Source organism: Megascapheus bottae, chromosome 11, assembly GCF_031878675.1.
Source record: "Megascapheus bottae isolate mThoBot1 chromosome 11, mThoBot2.hap1, whole genome shotgun sequence".
Taxonomy (NCBI): domain Eukaryota; kingdom Metazoa; phylum Chordata; class Mammalia; order Rodentia; family Geomyidae; genus Megascapheus; species Megascapheus bottae.
The window spans coordinates 33,871,030-33,890,839 of NC_143519.1; the positions used below are offsets into that span (position 1 = coordinate 33,871,030).

At 34.9% G+C, this 19,810-nt stretch overlaps 1 protein-coding gene and 1 pseudogene across 3 annotated transcripts in view; one reads left to right on the forward strand and one right to left on the reverse strand.

Annotated features, from left to right (window-relative positions):
• The window catches only part of Diaph3 (diaphanous related formin 3), a 440,087-nt gene that overhangs the window by 321,947 nt on the left and 98,330 nt on the right, over positions 1-19,810 (forward strand). For 2 of the 3 annotated variants that reach the window (XM_090342066.1, XM_090342064.1), the window contains 2 exons: positions 9,523-9,618; positions 10,111-10,170. In XM_090342066.1, coding sequence (XP_090198192.1) covers positions 9,523-9,618; positions 10,111-10,170 — 156 coding nt within the window. Of the gene's footprint in view, positions 1-7,546; positions 7,612-9,522; positions 9,619-10,110; positions 10,171-19,810 lie in introns of those variants that run through there. The other variant, XR_016537097.1, reaches the window with a different exon arrangement.
• Positions 564-742, reverse strand: LOC150056893 (small nucleolar RNA U3; annotated as a pseudogene).

Consider the following 19,810-nt stretch of genomic DNA (forward strand, 5'->3'; position numbering starts at 1 on the left):
GCTATTCGAGTAAACAGAAATGGTCTTAGTATTTATTGTAATAATATCTGTTTAATATGTAATACAATATTAGCTAATAATACTATCTAGATAATTATCCTCATGTTATTATTAGCTCTCATTAGGCCTTTGCATGAGAGAGGAATGATCTCAGTGTTTTATATATATTAACTTAATCCTCAGAAAAGCCTTTTAGAGTTAACACTATTGTGGTCCCCTTGAGCCAATGCTCAAGAGATACACAGAAATAGTAATGACTTAAGACTTAAAATCCAAGATCTGTGTTCTTTGTTTTTGCTTTTGACTTGTCTATTTTGAGGAAAGTCTTTTTTTTAAGCAGTGTACTTTTTTTGTTACTTTTCACTGACATCAAGAACTACTCAAACTGTAGAGATAATAAAGAATAGTGGGGAAATACATAAATATTAACCTATCAGATTTTTCCCTTAAAAATTCTACTTCTGAATCAGGTGCTGGTTGAGTCACACCTGTAATCGTAGCTACTCAGGAGGCTGAAATCTAAGGCCTGCAGTTTAAAGCCATGAGACTTGTGTTTACAATAAAACACTCAGAAAAAAAGAAGTGGCATTGTGGCTCAAGTGGTCAAGTGCTGGTCTTGAGCACAATGAGATTCAAGGACAATTCACAGGCGCTACTTCTTATATTTGAGCTAGTTTATCTAATTACAGTATAAGAAGAGGTGTTAACATACTATAGGAATGATCCCTGAAAGTATAGTTGTTACTGTATCTGACTTTGTTGCCTGGTATATTGTATATATGTTTATTTGTTTATTTGAAATAGGGAAAGGAAGGGAGAAAACAAGATAATTGGGAAGGTGGGGGCAAGGAAAGGGGGACAAAAACCTGAGAAGGGGTATCAATGTTCAAGAAGTAATGTAAGTACTACCTGATGAATGTAACTATAACTCCTCTATACCCTGACAATAAAATACAATAAAAAAAAAGAGATGTTAACATTTCACTGTAAAATCACTTTGAAAATTGGCTTTCTCACTCTCTTGAATCAAGCATTTTTTACATTTTCCTTCTGGATTAAATAGCACTGAGGTTTGTTCCTAATACAGGCTGAGCTGGGTAATTGAAACAAACTACCTTTCTGAAAACTTTGTAACTGTGTGTTAGGCAACCCTCTCATGTATTTGTTTTGGGAAGGATTGAGTTTGTGTTAAATTTGAGCCCAGGAATTTGGTAACTATATCAATTTAATGAATTTTTTAAATGGAGACTGATCTTTCCAACCCTAAATTCCAGGTTGTAATCTTTATATCAATGGCTGCTACTAAAACCATATAAAATATGATAAGATTTTTAAAAGGAAGGTCAGAAGACAGTAGAAGGTAAGAAGAGCAGCTACAGAAGCACATATAAACACTAGAAAATGGTCGCAGATTCAAAATTGAGTCTCACAATCGATCATTCTTACCTGTTAATTTGCACATGACTCACCCTCAGCTGTTTTCTCTATAAATTTTACTTATGAGAGCTCATATTCTGTCATATTATCAACTATCACCTTAACATAAACTTTCAGTAAGCTCTTGCTCTGTGCCAGGTAATCTCCTGAGCTATGCACATAGATTTACTCCTTTAAGTCCCAATTGCTTGGTGAAATAGATGCTGTCTTCCTATTTAAAGTGAAGCAAAGGCAAATGCAGATTAAGCTGTCCTTCTATTAGATACTGTTATTAATTATTATTATTAATCAAACTTCAGTTAGACACCTCATAATATCTCAGATTAACACATCCAGAATAAACTTAGTATTTGTGTAAATACAAAGTTTTAAAAAATATTTTCATTAATTTTGTAGACTATACATTGAATTATTGATTGCATTATCTTTCTCCTTTTTATTCATCTATCCCTCTCCAAACAAGATTTGTTGTTCTTTGTCCTTAAATTCCATGCTCATCACTTCCACTCCTTACTTGGCTTCTGTGATATCATTTTGCCTAGAATCACTAAACTTACCTCTCCTATTCATCTTACCCTCATACTAGATTTCTAAAGTAGAAATTTGGCCATATTGCTTCCTACTTTACAATGAGTCAGTGGTAGAGAGATGAGAGATGAAACAATGGAAGGGATGACATTGATGAAGATGCATTGGGACCCGTAAATTGATTTATTGAATTGAAACACCTTTGTCAACTACTTGAAGGTAATAAAACATTTTTAATGGGTTAATGGCTTTTGAAAAGATAACTCTCAACCCCGAAAATATGGTGTATTTTGCTCACAGTGAATTGACACCTGCATGGCTCCTCAGTTTCATGTATTCTTTTTCTACTCAAATCTAAGTTCTCTCATATATTTCCTGTTGCTCCTGAAAGATGGCCCTGTATAGCTAGCTGTCTGACAGCTCTAGCCAGACCTTCACTCTTCTGGCAGCTCTGTATGCACAAAGCTGTTCTTTTAATACATGCTGTCTGGAAACTTCTTGGCCTGCTCCTTCCCATACTAGTTGCCCATCCTCCACCACATGTTGGATGTTAGAGCCCTTGTGATCCAATCACTTCCCAAAAGCCATGGCAACCAAGTCTTTAGCACATGGCCCTTGGAGGATTATTTTAGATCCAAATGTAAGTGGCACATGTCTTTTTCTCAGAAGCCAAGCATAGATAGCTTCATGTCAGAAAAAAAATTTTTTTCTGCCTTTAAAATGTCTTTTTTTCTATCCTTATTGGCAATGTAATAATTTCTTTATTGGAAATAATTTCTCTTTAGATTTGGAAAGCGTATATCTCCTCTCTTGGAATTCAATGTGCTATTGAGAAATCTAGTCTCTTTATGATTTCTTTACTGTCTGTGACCCATTTTGATTTGTTTTCCTGTTTCTACCTTTTGGGGAACTTTTAGAAGCTTTTGTATGTTTTATATAGCTAAAATTGCATTGTTCTCCAAGTAGAGAAAATGAAGTAAATAGAGAATGTCTTCCAGATCATTTTTCTTTTCTATTTTTCTTCTGCCCTTAATGTTTAGGTGGCTCCCTACATGTCATCTTAACTTTTTTATTCATGAATACTTTCAGAGACCAAACACAGACTAGGCAGACAGAGATTTGCCTTTGATAGTTCTTAAGGCCTTTCTCGGGTTCTAGCTAATACTGGTAAATGATAGTTTTTTAATACTAGAAGGGTTTCCAAAACTCCTAGCTATTTTTCGTCTGCATTTGTGGCTAGTGCCCTCCGTTAAGAAGCTCAAAAGGACTCTGCAGTTGTTCATTTCTGAAGTTTCTCTGCTGAGTTTGCGCCTGGTTGATCTATCCAGAGGTGACAGTGGTGTGTTAAAGTCACCAGCAATCACTGTGTTTGGATCTGTGTGTTTTTAGTGTGAGTGAAGTCTGTTTAATGAATTTGAGTGCTCTGGAATTTGGTGTATAGATAATTAGGATGGTTATATACTCCTGAAGGAAAGATCCCTTTAGTAGTGTGCAATAACCTTCGTCTCTTCTCATTGATTTTAGTTTGAAGTATATTTTATCTGATATAAAGATGGCTACTCCAGCCTGTTGATAGATATTATTCCAACCTTTCACTCTCAGTATATGTTTGTCTTTTGGGGCAAGATTGTCTCTTGAAGACAGCAGAAAGATGGGTCTTGCTTTTTGGTCCAGCTGGTACAGTCTGTGTCGTTTAATTGGAGAGTTAAGTCCATTGATGTTAAGGGTTAGAATTGAAAAATGTTTGCTCCTGCCATTATTCTATTTTGTTAGGGCCTGTGACTTGTCAGTTCTTGCTATAGTTACCTGGTATACTTTTTCTATCGATATCATGTTTGTGTTTCATTTTCAACATGTAGAACATCTTTGAGAATTTTCTCTACTGCTGGTTTGGTTGGTATGTACTGTTTCACTTTTTCCTTACTATGAAAGGTTTTTATTTTTCCCTCGGCTATGAATGAGAGCTTAGCTGGAGTAAGTAGGATCCATGGTTTCCCTCATTTGTATTAATTAGTACACATCTAGGATTCTTCTAGCAGAGGATCACAGTAGCTCAGGAGCTTTGTACATATGGTCTTATAGAATGAGACTAAATGAAATGAACTCTAGGATATGGAAACAAGAGGTTTATCTTGTGATTATTGTTCTTAATGTATTATGTGAAGTTATTTCTTTTCTCTTTTTTTTCCACTTAAGGTTAATGTCAAGTGGTTATTGTATCTGACTTTGTTACCTGGTATATTGTGTATATGTTTATTTCTTTGTTTGAAATAGGGAAGGGAAGGGGGAAAACAAGATGATTGGAAGGGGGTGAAGAAGGGAAAGGGAGACAAAAACATGAGAAGGGGTATCAAGTTTCAATAAGGAATCTACCTATTACCTGGTGTATGTCTATTACCCCCTCTATACATTGTCCCAACAATAAAATGGAATTTAAAAAAAGCTCAAAAGGAATTCTCTTCCAAGCTTTATGCCCCACTAAAATTGGTATCACTTAAAAATCTTTTCCATATTTTCGCTTCCTTCATCCATAGGCTCTGAAGTCTTCAGCTGTGTTCTTTAGCAGTGTTACCTTCTTGTTGTCCCCGTATCCTATGTATTTTGCTTTAAAATATCCTTTCATTAACTCATTCTCCAATTCCCATATGGTAATTTTTATTCATTTATTTATTTACTTGTTTTAATACTAGAGTTTTATCTTTAGAGCCTTACACTTGCTTAGGCAGGTACTCTACTACTTGAGCTATGGCCCTAGCCCTACACTACTTTTTTTTTAAATACCATTTATAAGTTATGTGATACGATACTCACCATAGTATGGTCTTGACTACTGCAAGTAATTATTTTTAAAATATTTTAATGACAGAAGAAAAACTTTAAATATTTTGAACATAGATTAATTAGTAATTAGCTTAAGTTCTAGTCAGCATGTAAAAGAGGCTAATTTTTATTTCTCTGGCTTGTAATGGATTAATACAAGAATGAGTCATTTAAACACTGCACTATACATCTTCTGTTTTTATCTTTTCCTCTGTCCATACTATTCCTCTTGCCATTAGTTCTCTTCCCTTCCAAGTCCCTGTCATGGCTAAATTCTACCTATTCCTCAGGAATTCACTAGGAAATCTTGCATTTCAACCTATTCATGTATATCCCTTTCACATCTATTACACTTACATTTGTGAGCACAGCAAAATTTCTTGTTAACCCATATGACCACTATATCTTTAAGTAAGTGGATGAGAATCATATATACCTGACCCATGTAACAATGATTTTGTAAGCATTATAAAGGCCACACGTCCCCAACTTCTATTAAATGAATATACTAAACGCACATAGAGTATTAAAGAACATCTTCCTTGTCCATAGCCTCCCCCATGGTTTGAATTGTCCATTTGTGCAGTCTATCAGTACTTCAATCCACAGTTCCTTTTAAAATAGTAGTGTGCTGTTGGTGGCAGTGCAAGCTCGTTCAACCACTATGGAAAGCAGTATGGCAGTGCCTCAAAAGGCTAAACATAGAACTCCCCTATGACCCAGCAATTCCACTACTTGGCATTTACCCAACCATCCAAAATCTAGGGCATACTAAATCCACTAGCACAACAATGTTCATTGCAGCATTATTCACCATAGCAAAGATATGGAACCAGATGTCCCTCTCAGTTGATGAGTGGATCAACAAGTTGTGGTATTTGTACACAATGGAATTCTATGCTGCTGTCAGAAAAAATGACATCGCCCCATTTGTTAGGAAATGGAAAGACTTAGAAAAAAATCATATTAAGTGAAGTAAGCCAGACTCAAAGGAACTTAGGCTCAGTGGTTTCCCTCATTTGTCATAACCAGTAGAAACCTTGGGCTCTACTAGCAGAGATCTGCAATAGAGCAAAACCTTGATATATAAGGCCATATAGTATGAAGCTAATTGAAAGGACCTCCAGGATACTGAAACAAAAGCCATATAATGAATGATTGTTTTTTTTTCTTTTTTTATTGTTATTAGTAAAAGGGTTACATGATATTTGCCAGAATGTGCATTAATTCACTTACTTTGATACCCTTTCACATGTCTTGGTACCCATTACCCTCCCCCCCCACATCCCCCACCTGTCTTGGTTTTCCCCCCTTCCCTATCAAATTTCAAATATCCAAATACAAATAAATTCAATATATCAGATAACAAAGTGAGATACTATAACAATATGAGATAACCAAGGAACAGCAAAGGAGATGAGAGACAACATAGTACATTAAGGACAACAATCATTCGTTATATGGCTTTTACTTCAATATCCTGGAGGTCCTTTCAATTAGCTTCATACTATATGGCCTTATGTATTAAGATTTTGCTCTATTGCAGATCTCTGCTAGTAGAGCCCAAGGTTTCTACTGATTATGACAAATGAGAGAAACCACTGAGCCTAAGTTCCTTTGAGTCTGGCTTACTTCACTTAATATGATTTTTTCTAAGTCTTTCCATTTCCTAAGAAATGGGGCAATGTCATTCTTTCTGACAGCAGCATAGAATTCCATTGTGTACAAATACCACAACTTGTTGATCCACTCATCAACTGAGGGACATGTAGGTTGGTTCCATATCTTTGCTATGGTGAATAGTGCAGCAATGAACATTGTTGTGCTAGTGGATTTAGTATGCCCTTGTTTCTAAATGGTTGGGTAAATGCCAAGTAGTGGAATTGCTGGGTCATATTGTTGTCCTCAATCTACTATGTTATCTTTCATCTCCTTTGCTGTCTCTTGGGTATCTCATATTGTTACAGTATCTCACTTTGTTATCTGATATATTGAATTTATTTGTATTTGGTTATTTGAAATTTGATAGGGAAGGGGGGAAAACCAAGACGGGGGGTGGGTTGTGGGTGGGGGGAGGGTGATGGGTACCAAGACATGTGAAAGGGTATCAATGTATGTGAATTAATGCACCTTCTATCTGGTAAATATCATGTAACCCTTTTATTAATTACAATAAAAAATTATAAAAAAATAAATAAAATAAAATAGTAGTGTGCATGCTTGTGTCCTTAAGCAAGTACACATAAGCAAATATACTTGTAAAATACTCAGTTTGTAATGTAATATATCTAAAATAGTGTTTGTAACATTTAATAATAAACCTATAATTCATTAAAAGTTTTGTAGGCTGCTAGTGAGGACATTTGTGAATATATTTCCATGGATGTTTTTAACACTTCACATATGAAGTACTTTTATATTGTATTATCTCATATAATCTTGTCATTAAAATTAAACAAGTGATGTCTCTGTTTTACATGTCAGGGATTACTATGCACACAGTCTAGTGTTTCACAAAGAATCAGTTGAGAGGTTGTGCTACACAACCTGCAGTTCATTTCAGTATTATTTCCATTATGTGTATGACAGTGGAAGTCCAGCAGAGCCATCCACTGTGAGTCAGTAAACGTGTCCCACTCTGAGCTTGTAGTCTAGTGATAGAAGCAATCAAGAAATCAATATGAAATTATTGTAAATGATTTACTGCTATGAGTACTGCGTGCCCCAGAGATATAAAAGGCACCCACTTCATCCTAAATAGGTCAGATGGAACACAATATTCAGGACTCTCTTGAAGGAGAAAAAGGAGTTCTCATGGTAAAGAAGGTAGGAAAGATGTTCTGTATGGAGATACCTGATGTAAGTTGCTTAATAAATTGAAGCTGAACAGTGTTCTAATATATGTATTTTACTTTAATAACATTGGCATTATTATCTAACATCTAGCCCATAATCAAAATTCCAATAATATCATTCATAGCTTTTGTTTTCCAATTCAATGGCTAATCATGGACTATTGTATTTACCTATGTCTCTACCATATCTGTTAATCTGGAACATTCTCCTACCATTTCTTTCATATTTCCACTGTCTTAGTCTCTTTTGCAAGCAAGCATGAGATTTTGATTTCTTAATTTTTAAAAAATATTTCTTTTACTAGTGAACTACATTACCTACCTTAAATATTTGGAATCACCTTTACTTCGTTTTAGGAAAAATCATAGTCAAATTTGATTATAAATTTTCCAAGATAATTAGATAATAATTAAACTGTCTGCAATACTTAATGTATTTTAATTAAAATAGTTATCACAGCACTTTAAAATTAAATTTATATGTAAATTAACAACCCCCAGGTTCTCTTATTTCTCACCCACCTATTTGGATAACACCTACAAGGTTTAGTATCTTCTAAAAATATAAAATAGAACCAGATGGAAAGGCAGCTGACACATATTTATATTTATATCCATTTATAAACTGTAAATGAGTGTGTTATTTGTACTTTACTAGATTCACTTCTCAACAATTATCTATAAAGGGAGCTTGCCTCAAAAGGAAAACAAAAATTAGAATAAAATGTAACTCGGGGAGGGCAAAAAAAAGTTCCTCAGAACATCATTGCATTGTTTTACTGTAATATTAGATTAGCCATGTCGTTTTTTTTAATTGACAATCCCTACAAATAAACTCTTTTCAAGGTGTAGTGTTTGTTTTCTTAAATTTGGGTTGGGCAAGTAACTCCTTTGAAGCTTGGTCTACTAACTTTATGGATGTAATATCAATAACTTTAGTCACTGTAAAGGCATTCCATGACATACACAGAATCACCTCTATACTTATGTATTTTGTGAACTATATTCAGCAGTTTAAAATAATCATTACTAGAACCTAGTCCTTTTAGATTTGTTTTTTATTGTAGAAGATTAACTTTTTTTTTTTTTTTTTTTTTTTTTTTGCTATTCCTGGGGCTTGAACTTGGCTGAGCACTGTCCTTGGGTTTTTTTCAAAGCTAGCGCTCTACCACTTGACCCACAGCCACCACTTCTGGCTTTTTCTATGTATGTGGTACCAAGCCATTGAAAACGGGTCTTGGGTCTTTGTGCATGCTGGGCAAGCACTCACTCTACCACTAGTCCAAACTCCTGGCCCCATAGAAGATTAACTTTTTAAAGACACAACTTTAAAAAAAAAAAAAAGTTTGTAGCAGTTGTCCCATTTCCCCTCAGATACGGACAGTTAGCCTCTGATATGAAAAGAAATCACTAAGTGCTGGTTCATGGTAGTTTGCACGAAATCTAATTCTGCATTTTAAATTTTGAAAAGCCAGAACTGCAGTCCCACACCTGGTCGAATTTGGAAGGGAGGTTGGTGCCTTAAACCATATCTTGTTTCTATGATGGAAATATGATTTATGAGAGCCCAAGATATAGAGATGACTAGAACCATATTCCATTTAAAGTTACTGTTCCATTGGACTATAAAAGCAGTGCTCTGAACTGGAGCAGTAGAACTGGGTGCACTTTACTTGACAATAACACAAGTGCTAATGAGACAGATTTCATTAAAAGATAGTTGATTTATGACAGACATGAGCCCTTTCTTTGAAATTGCTAGCTTAGTCCTGGCATCTGGTCTTTTTCCTCCTGACCATCCCCATCACCAGTTTTTCTGTATCTTTGACATTGCTATGGTAACCCTGAGGGCTGATAGAATTCCCTGCATCTCTTTTCACAGAGGGTGATGAGACAGGAGTGATGGATAGTCTGCTGGAGGCCTTGCAGTCAGGAGCTGCCTTCCGCGACAGAAGAAAAAGGACACCAAAGCCGAAAGGTGAACACCATCCTTGTTTCATGTTACTTTCTCAGGAATGATCACAGAAGAGAACACTTTTCTTTTTATTTCTAATTCTTTTAAAGTCCTGTGTCAAGGAGCAATGCTATGGGCAGCTACTATTCAGAAGTTTCCTAAGTTTGCTTAATCCCTTGCAAAGAAAATGTCAGAAAGTTATACATTCCAGTTGGCTGATGTCAGTAGCACATTAACAAATCAATGCACTGAACCTAGAAAATCCTGATTAGTGTGACAAGTCTCATCTGAAGAACCATATGTACTTCATCCCAGTGGAGTTTACAGTAGCATAATTAAATGGGAAGTTAAAGTCATAACATTACTGCTTCAAGTATTTCAGGGTATTGAAGCATTGCTTTGCTTCCAAAAATACTTAACCTTGGGTGGGATAAAAAGTATGTAATATAGTTACATCTTGAGATGAACAGAACTCAATGAATTAACTTTCTTTTTTGTAATTTTGTATCTTTACAGATATTCGGCAAAGTCTCAGTCCAATGTCTCAGAGGCCTGTTCTGAAAGTTTGTAACCATGGTAATAAACTGTATTCATAAATTGTTACATCCTTCTCTACTTTCATCCTGTTGATCTCAGGTTTTAATAGATGATGATGAAGCTCTCAAGACAGTATAACTGAGATAGTAACAATGTGTAGATATATATATTTGCTAGGAAATTGCTCATGTTTTCCATCCATATGTTACTTCCCTGAAGTTGTCATTTAGGTTCTTCTTTTGGGTCCTTAAGGGAATGTTTTAATAATAATAATTACTATTATTATTAAAATAATTTTTATTAATAATAATTATTAAAATCATTGTATTTGAAGTTGCTTTCACAGAGTTCTAATCAATTTTACACTATCTCAGAAGCAATATGATATCATAAGACTTTTCAATGGTGGCTTACTATGATAAGTTTTAATTTGAAATGTTAAAACCATCTGTGAAGATACACAAATGTTTATACTCATATTATTGACTTGCATTTTGGCAAAATCACAAATACAGATGAGCTTCATGTGGTATTATAGAAAGATATGCTAAAAGTGCTGAAAGGAAGATAAATTAACTTTCTAATATTTATCTTAAAACTAATACCTTTCAAAAATACCTCACTAGCCTGGCACCAATGGCTTAAGACTGTAATCCTACTTGCTTGGAAGGATGAATTTGACAATCACAGTTTGAGGCAGCCTGTACAGAAAAATTTATGAAACCCCTTTCAACCAATAACTGGGTACAGTTGCACACACCTGCCTCCTTACACTTTGTGAGGCTGAGATTGGAAAGATTCAAGTTATAACAAAACCCAAGCAGAAAAGTCTTCCAGAGATACTGGATGTGGTCGTGTGTGTAACTGTTGTCCCAGCTAAGAAGGGAAGCCTAAATTTGGAGCCAAGTCTAGGCATGATATATCCTGAGAAAGTAAGACCCTATCTCAAAATTAACCAGTCAGCAAAAAGGGATGGTGATGTTGCTCAACAGTAGAGTCCCTTCCTGGAAAGTACAAGGCACTAAGTTCAAACCCTAGTACTATTACCAGATACAATCTATTATGTCCATCTGTATTTGCCTTGTTCAAGCTGCCATCTTGTGTTTATTAGCTTTCATTCAGTCTGCTTCTTTCTTCAAATTCTGTATAGTTGGGGTGTGCTTACCTTCTATTTACCCTTTGTAAGTGAGCTTGTCATCAAAGTTTGCCATATTGTAAAAGGAAAAAATAATTGATAGATTTCATTCAAGTGTTCTTTGGTACTTGTGAATTACTTTCAAGAAGTAATAACATTTAGCTGAGAAACTTAAACTCCATTTTTGGGTAATCTGAAATAATTAATAAGGTAAGTAAGAAAAACAAGAATTCATTGATTTTTGAGTAGGTATGTGGATATCACCAAAAACAGGCTAAGTGAATATAATGGAGGTTTAAGAAATGAGAAGACAAGTGAAAATCTGTATTATTTTAAATACCTTTTAAACTCTTGTCTTTTCTGTTTTTTGTCTTTTCATCCCTAAAATAGTAAAAATAATTGTAATAAGTTGGCAAAATTTATTGTGAATAATTAATTCCTAACTTTGGTTTTATGATTTTAAGTCATTATGGCACAGTAAATAACAAAAAGCATAGTATATTGTGCTATTCTGGACTTTTGAGATATTTTGTACGGTAAATGAGTAGATAGAAACTATAAAGGTTGAAACCTTCCCAAGAGTACATAACTGTGACCACAAAATCACCTATTTTAATTACATAAAGACACATTGATTTTTTTTGTTAAAATTAACAACTCAACTCCATTGTACATCATTATAGAATACAATCAGACACTGATTATGGTATGATTATAATGTTACCTGGTGCTCAATTGAAAGTAAATATTTTAGATATTATGTGGCAGAAACTACTTAAGACAACTTTGTACACCAGCCCAGGAAATCTGATCGTTCTGTGACTGTAAATTGGTAAAATGGAGATAAAATAGCTCAGCTGTAATTATAAAATTGTGGGGGTTTTTTGTTCATTGCATAAAAGCGATATGCACTGCATTTTTTAGAACTAATATGTACCATATTAAACTTTAAGGCTACTGTGATAATAATCTAGTAGATCATACAATAAAGCAAGGAGATAGTTGACAAAGATTACCTGCTCTCCTTTCAGCCTGATTAAACTCCTGGTGGTATGCATGTGTAAAACTAGCTAATTGTGAGGCAGGAGGCAGAAGGATCATGGATTTAAAGCCAGCCTAGGCAAGTCAGCAAAACCTGATACCAAAAAAGAAAAGATGAACAAAGGGACTATGATGTGGCTCAAGTGAGAGCACTGGTTTTTTCTGTTAGCCTTTGGGTTCGGTCCCCAACCCAGACCCCAAAATGTTTTTTAATTTTCTTATCTAATTTAGATACAATGTTTAGACATTTTTATTCTATTCCCTGCCCTTTGACCTAGGGTTGGATCTTAGGGCCTAGCTTTTTGCTGGTTAATTGGAGATAGCATTTTGAGGATTATATTTATATCATAATATTATATGTCATATTTGAGCATATGTATAGCTTCAAGGTGTGTTCCTCTAAATCTCAGTGCCCTAATTATCTAGAATTATAGATTTAAGCCACAGACTGCTGCCAAGATATTTTTCTATTGATCATGTGTTTCTCCCTTACAGTTCTAAAACAGAGATCCAAATGATCAAATGTATGTTTTAGAATGATATGTAGAAAGATAGATTTAAACAAAATATTGAAAGTACAGGATTTAATTATGGCGAATTTCTTTGTTTTAGAATAAGATGACATTTTAGAGTTTATTTTGTAATCTTTCTAAAGATTACTTTGTTTTCATTGAGAATACAAATTCTATAATTGAACTATGTACTTACAGAGTAACCTCTTCTACTTTTAAATCAGCTTCTAGATGCTTACAAAACAATGTGTCTGATATTTCTATTTTCTACAAGTATATTTGTTGATATGGACCCCACGACCTATTTATACAAGATTTTATATAATTATCTTAAATTTTACATCTAATTTTACATCCTAAAATAATATCATAAGATGAATATTGACCAAATGTTTACTGAGTTTTTTGCCCTACAAAATGATGAGCACTATGCCAATAGGTATTTTTCATTTAATGTTTTCAATAACCAGATGGCCAATATTCGAATCTCCATTTCATCGTTAAAAATAACCAAACATGTAGTACATCTCATAATTTGATTGAATCTCTGCAGCCAAGGTTTGCACCTGGGCCTGTATGACTTTAGAGTCCACATTCGTAATATACTTCCCATGTCACACTCCAAAAACAACTGCCTGAATCAGTGACGGCTATTGAGGCAATGTTTAAAAGATTCTCTAGCCTCACCTGGTGTTCCCAGGTATAATCACAAGATAGCACTGTTTTCTTAGTCTGAGGCTTAGGTTACAAATAATATTTTGGAATCGTGGCCACTTTTTGTTTCGTTCAAGAACATAAGGAATAAAGCATCTATATTAATGTTGTGTGTATATGTGTATATGTGTCTGAGCATGTGCCCACACGCATGCATTCATGCACATGTACGTTCCAGTACTGGTGCTTGATCCCGGGGTCATATTAAGGAGAAAATCAAGTGTTTAAGTAGCATCCCATATAAATTGGTTCCATATGCCAAGTGTTAAAGCCTAACTAGGAACAAAATTTGCTACCTCTTCCTACTCTCTTGTTATGTGTCATCAAATGTAGACATTTGATCACCAATAATATATGCTTTCAGAAGATTGTTATATTCAATATGGAGTGTAGGATACAATCTTTGGAGGAAGGAAAAGGTGTATTGGCTTCAAACTCTGGACCTCATGCTTGCTAGACAAGCACTCTGCCACTTGAGCCATGCTTCCAGTTATAATTTGTTTTTCAGATTTCGTGTCCTTTTTCCTGGATAGCCTCAAACTGTATTCTTCCTGTTACTACTTACCCAGTAGCTGACATTGCAAGCTTATGTTACCACACTTAGCTATAGTATACAGTCTTCATTTAGTAACTTCTTACAAGTGGAAGTGTATTTGTTTATTCCTTTCCCTTAACCAAGTGAGGTGTAACAATATTAAAATAAAGAATATGGAGCTGGGAGTGTAGCCTAGTGGTAGAGTGCTTGCCTAGCATGCATGAAGCCCTAGGTTTGCTTCCTCAGTACCACATATACAGAAAAAGCTGGAAGTGGTGCTGTGGCTTAAGTAATAGAACACTAGCTTTGAGAAAGCCGAAGGATAGTTCTCAGGCCCTGAGTTCAAGCCCCAGGATTGGCAAAAAATAACAAGAAAGAGAGACAGGGGTGGGAGGAGGAGGAAGGAAGGAAAGGAAAAAATGAAGGAAGGAAGGAAGGAAGGAAGAGAGAGAGAGAATCAAAGAATGATGAGTACAGGCTATTATGCCTTTAATCAACTTGATTTGTTCCAAACCTAGAGACTTTACATTATCCACAGTAAATAACAGATATTCCTCTTTGATATAAACATAATCAGATATTTGTGCATTTTATGAAGATCATACCATATATAATGTTTAGGTGTTAGTGACCTAGTTGAAAATAAAGTATTACAATGGAAAGAAATATATTGAGAGTCTGATGCCAAGTGAAGAACATAAACTGACAATTTTAGCTTAGAAAGAAAAGTTAAAAGGACTAGCAAAGTGATCACTTTTAAGGGGTGGGAAAAAGTCACAGGATATATGGAGGTTTGAGCACAGAGCTCTTAATTCATCAACAGACCTTCCCAGACAGTTCTTTGTGTCGTACAAGTGAGTTATCTAAATGTTCACCACATGAGATGGTCCAATTGAGAAGTTTGCATTAGAAATGGGCTCCGTTCATTAAGAATGGACTTGGGGCATTAAGAATACACTGAAATGAGTAATGTGGTAAGAGAAAGATAAGAGATGGTTGAGGTAGTTAGATTGCCTAATAGCAGAGCCAGTATCATGAGGGGTGGAAAAATTTCAAGGACCTGGTTTCTTCAATTTCCTTACTGTACAGTTTCTTGGTACTTTAAGGCATATCAGAATGTATTAATTCTTCCTATCCCTAGACACTCCTCCTGCATAGTCTAAACTAAACTCTTATTTACATCTTTTAGAGATGTAAATTTTGGGGGGCACACTCTTGGTGCATCTGCCTGCGATTCAACCACACATCCTTATTAGATGGCTCTCTTTTCATTAAGTGTTACAGTGAATTTTTTTCCCTAGTTAGATGGGTATAGTGTAATCAAAATTTTATAAACTATATGCAATTAAAAACACTAATGATAAAACTATTTAATTGTGACAAAATAAGATAAAACATAATCAAAATTTTAGGCAAACAAGTATTACACATTTTTAGTGAACATCCATAATCTAAACAAAATCTTCCTATATTATCTTTACACTAAATCAATTCTTAATGGCCTTAATTTGGATTTGATTATCTATTTTTACTCTTCCACTTATATGTGGAGCTTTGAGAGATTTTTATAGAAATAAGATTGTATTGCCTCTAGGCACAGCTGCTCTGCCACTCTCAGAAGTGAAGCTAGTTAGATGTCTTTGGATTAGCATATTTCTCTGCAAAATAACTCTTGAGAGGCACACTAGACAAATTTTGTGTTGCTGTATCAAAATTTTGTATACAAACACACACACACCAATCCATTTAATCTTGAATGTCATTATTTCCTATCTGCCTTCTCAAGCAGCAAAGTTTTTGCTTGAGGCAGACATAGAATTTCTAAGGTTTACAGTGCTATTTTGTGCACTCTAACTGCTCTAAACTGTAAGAAACACTAAAAACTCCTTACCAGGACAAGTTTCTCAAAGTAGAAAATGTGATCACTATTTCCCTTCACTTTATCCCTATCTAATTGTTAAAGTAGAAAAGGCATTGAGGACAATGTAAAAAGATACTAATTGTCATTGGCTTATTTTCTTCAGGAAGATTTGATTTTTGTTTTTTTTTTTTGTCTTGCTTATAAACTTGTGCCTGCCTAATAACCTAAGAAAGGATGCCATTCAGATACTAATTGTTTTTGACATTCTTACTATTGGGCTTTCAAGTTGAATCAAATGCTACCTGTAAGTGTCAAAAAAATTTAATATTTTACTGAGGTTTCTAGGGCAGAAATATAAAACAATTTAGGAGATTTCACATTTTATTCAACATCAGTCTCTTGTATTTACTGTGTAGGCAAACAAAAGGGAGAATGAACTCAGCAGGATTCCATCTAGGTAAGGATGCCCTGTGGGTAGATTGGAAAGACATTTCTTTCCTAATTTTATAGTCAGGGCAGGACAACCTTTGTCACAGTCATTATCAGACAGGCTCTTAAGCATGAGCAAGTTAGAAAATTCTCAAGTAGTGAAGACTTCAGGTTTGCTTAAAAGGACATTTATGCAAGAAGCAGCAAATGTATTTCATTTAATGACCATTCACAAGTGTATGCTGAAGGCTGAATCAATTTAGTAAAAAGAAGATAAAGAACTATTGTAGAAGAAAAGCAATGTGCTGACATCCCTGAAATAGTTTTTTTTTTTTTTTTATGATTAACATGTCTGTTCTGTTTGTGTTACATAGTAGAAAAAAAACCCTACTATAAACCTCTCAGAGGTCAGAAACTGGGTTTATGGGGAATTATTGAATAGACTTGAAAAGGTGAAATCTGTACTTCATTTAAAATGCTATGTTTATATGTTTTTTTTTTGTTCTCTTCTTTCAGAGTCTGTGAGTTGTATCAAATTCTCAAAACAAAAAAAAGGCAAAGCATTTTGATTTTTGTTACTGATGTAATTTTGCATTCAGTACATAAAAGAAGCCATTTCTACACTAAATTTTCATAGATATGTGTATTTATATATGCATACACACACACACACACACACACACACACACACACACACACACACGATGCTAGATACCAGTGGCTCAAACCTATAATCCTAGCTACTTAGTAGGCTGAGATCTGAGGATCATAGCTACTACTGGAAGGAAAGTTCATGAAACATCTTTTTTTTTAAGTGTCATGGGGCTTGAACTCTGAGCCTGGATGCTGTCCCTAAACTCTATACCTCAAGCCTAGCACTCTACCACTTCGAGCCACAGTGCCACTTCCACTTCCTGAACTTCTTATTTTCAGTTCACCAATAAAAAGCCAGAAGTAGGTGTGGCTGGAGTGACCAAGTGCCAACTTTGAGTGAAAAAGCTAAGGGACAACACCCAGGCCTTGAGTCCAAGTAACAACAATGTGCTGGCAGGGGAAAGAGGGGTGTGAGGAGAAAAACAGAAAGAAGGAAGGAAGATAAAAAGCAGACAAGTAATGTAAAAGGTGTCACCTGTTTGGGAAAGCTATTATTTCATTAGAAGTCCATCCCCTTTTCTCTTAAAATATATTAGTTATATTCTCTTTTTCTCCTCTATTTTTCCCATACTACATATGAACCTAAAAGGGACTCTTGCTTGTTCTATCTAGTGCTTACCTTATCAGTTTTATGTGATCAAGAAACTAGATTATTCTTTCCCATGTGCATTTCTAAGGAATGTTAGAGTCAATTCTGGCAGTAGCTTAGCTCAGAATGATAAACATGCTTTTGCAATGTTTTTCTTTGAGTTCTACCGATAGCATTTCTTAAGGATTTTATAAATGTCTGCATTATTTTTCCCTTGTCAATGTAAGAAAAATGACAGGAATGTATTATTGAGAAAGCCTCAAGAACTTAATGTACTTTTATTTGTTCTTAGAATAAAAGTAGTCTTCCTGTGAGTCTTAAGAATGTGATAGAATGTATATTACATCTTAATAAACAACTAACATTGATGTTAATTATAATCCTTAATACATTTGGAAAAAACAAAAAGGAACTTTTAAAATATACACTAGGACCAGGACTTTAGCCTAGTGGTACAGTGCTAGCCTAGCATGCACGAAGACCCGGATTCAATTCCTCAATATCACATACATAGAAAAAGCAAGAAATGGTGTGTAGAGCTCTAGCCTTGAGAAAGCCCAAGAACAGTGCTCAGACCCAGAGTTCAATCTCCAGGACTGGTGCCAAAAAAATACACACACACACACACACACACACACACACACACACACACACACACTACACTAATCACATGATAGAGCCATAGTTGACATTCAGTGCAATGAATTGTGGTTTGTGGGGGAGTGGTAGCGTTTTGTTATAGAGTCTTCATTTCCTTTAAAGAGTTTGTAATTAGAAACAAGCATTCACTACATTGAGAAAGCTGCCATGACCTATTGATTCCCAAGTAAATTATTACTGTTAGCTATGATGTACATTTATGTGATATGACAGCATTTAGTATAGTTCTATTACCAAAAATATTAGGATACATGATGATGATCATTAAGTGCTGTGTACATGATAATTTAAGTAATCAAGCTTTCAATCTCCTTATATTAGACAAACCTCTTTGGGTTAATTAGTGAAGGAGCTGTCTTATCTCAATTTCTAGAATTATGAACTAAATAAACAGTAAAATGTACTAATGAAAACAATAGTATATCACCATATAGTCATCCATGGACATGGTTTATTCTCCTGTCTATTCTTACTACCTCATGGTTAAAAGATTCTTGCCTTTGGGACCCAGAGGGTTGCCTGGTGGTAGGGTGTTTGACTAGTAAGCACAAAGCTCTACATTCAATTCCTTGGTTACATACACAGAAAAAGCCAGAAGTGGTGCTGTGGTTCAAGTAGTAGAGCACTACTAGCCTTGAGAAAGCGCAATGACAGTACCTAGGCCATGAGTTCAAGCCCCAGGACTGGCAAAACAAAAAAAAAGGATTCTGGCCTATGTTGTCTTAAAAATGTGGTAAGTAGGCTTGTTAAATTAGACATGTATACTTTTTTCATTGAAGTATTGTGCAGCCTAAAAGTATTAATATGATATGCAAACAAAATCATAATCTTTACCACACTTACATATGAGCTAACAAATGTTGTTTTGATTTAGCATTAATGTTAGTAATATTTTGTCATATTTAATTCTGACAAGCAGTAATTCCTAATGTATATACTTTTGAGGCTACAGATATAAGAAATAATTAACATGTTTTTATTATCAATCCTTGTATTATTCACATCTTGTTAACTCAGCTCCACTAATGAGTACTTATGTATATGTTTTGATAAACCATCGGCAGTTTTATGAGTTCAAGGTGCCATTTTGTCACTGATTGAAAGTTTATATATTATTTATTTATTATTTTTATTTTATTTTTTGCCAGTTCTGGGGCTTCAATTCAGGGTCTGGGCACTGTCCTTGAGCTTTTTCAAGGCTAGCACTCTACCACATGAGCCACAGCACCACTTTCAGCTTTTTCTGTGTATATGGTACTGAGGAATAGAACCCAAGGCTTCATGTATAATAGGCAGGCACTCTACCACTAGGCCACACATCTAGTCCCTAGAAAGTTTATTTTTAAACTTTGGCATTTAAAAAGTGCATGCGTGCTAGGGGGGGGAGGTACATGTGCACTGGTACTTTAACTCAAGGTCTTGGCACTCTTTGCTTTTTCACTCAAAGTTGGCAGTCTACCACGAGTCACAGACCCACTTCCAGAATTTTGGTCATTAATGGGAGATTAAGAGCCTCATGTATTGGTTAGTTCCTGTCTTGGTTAGTTTT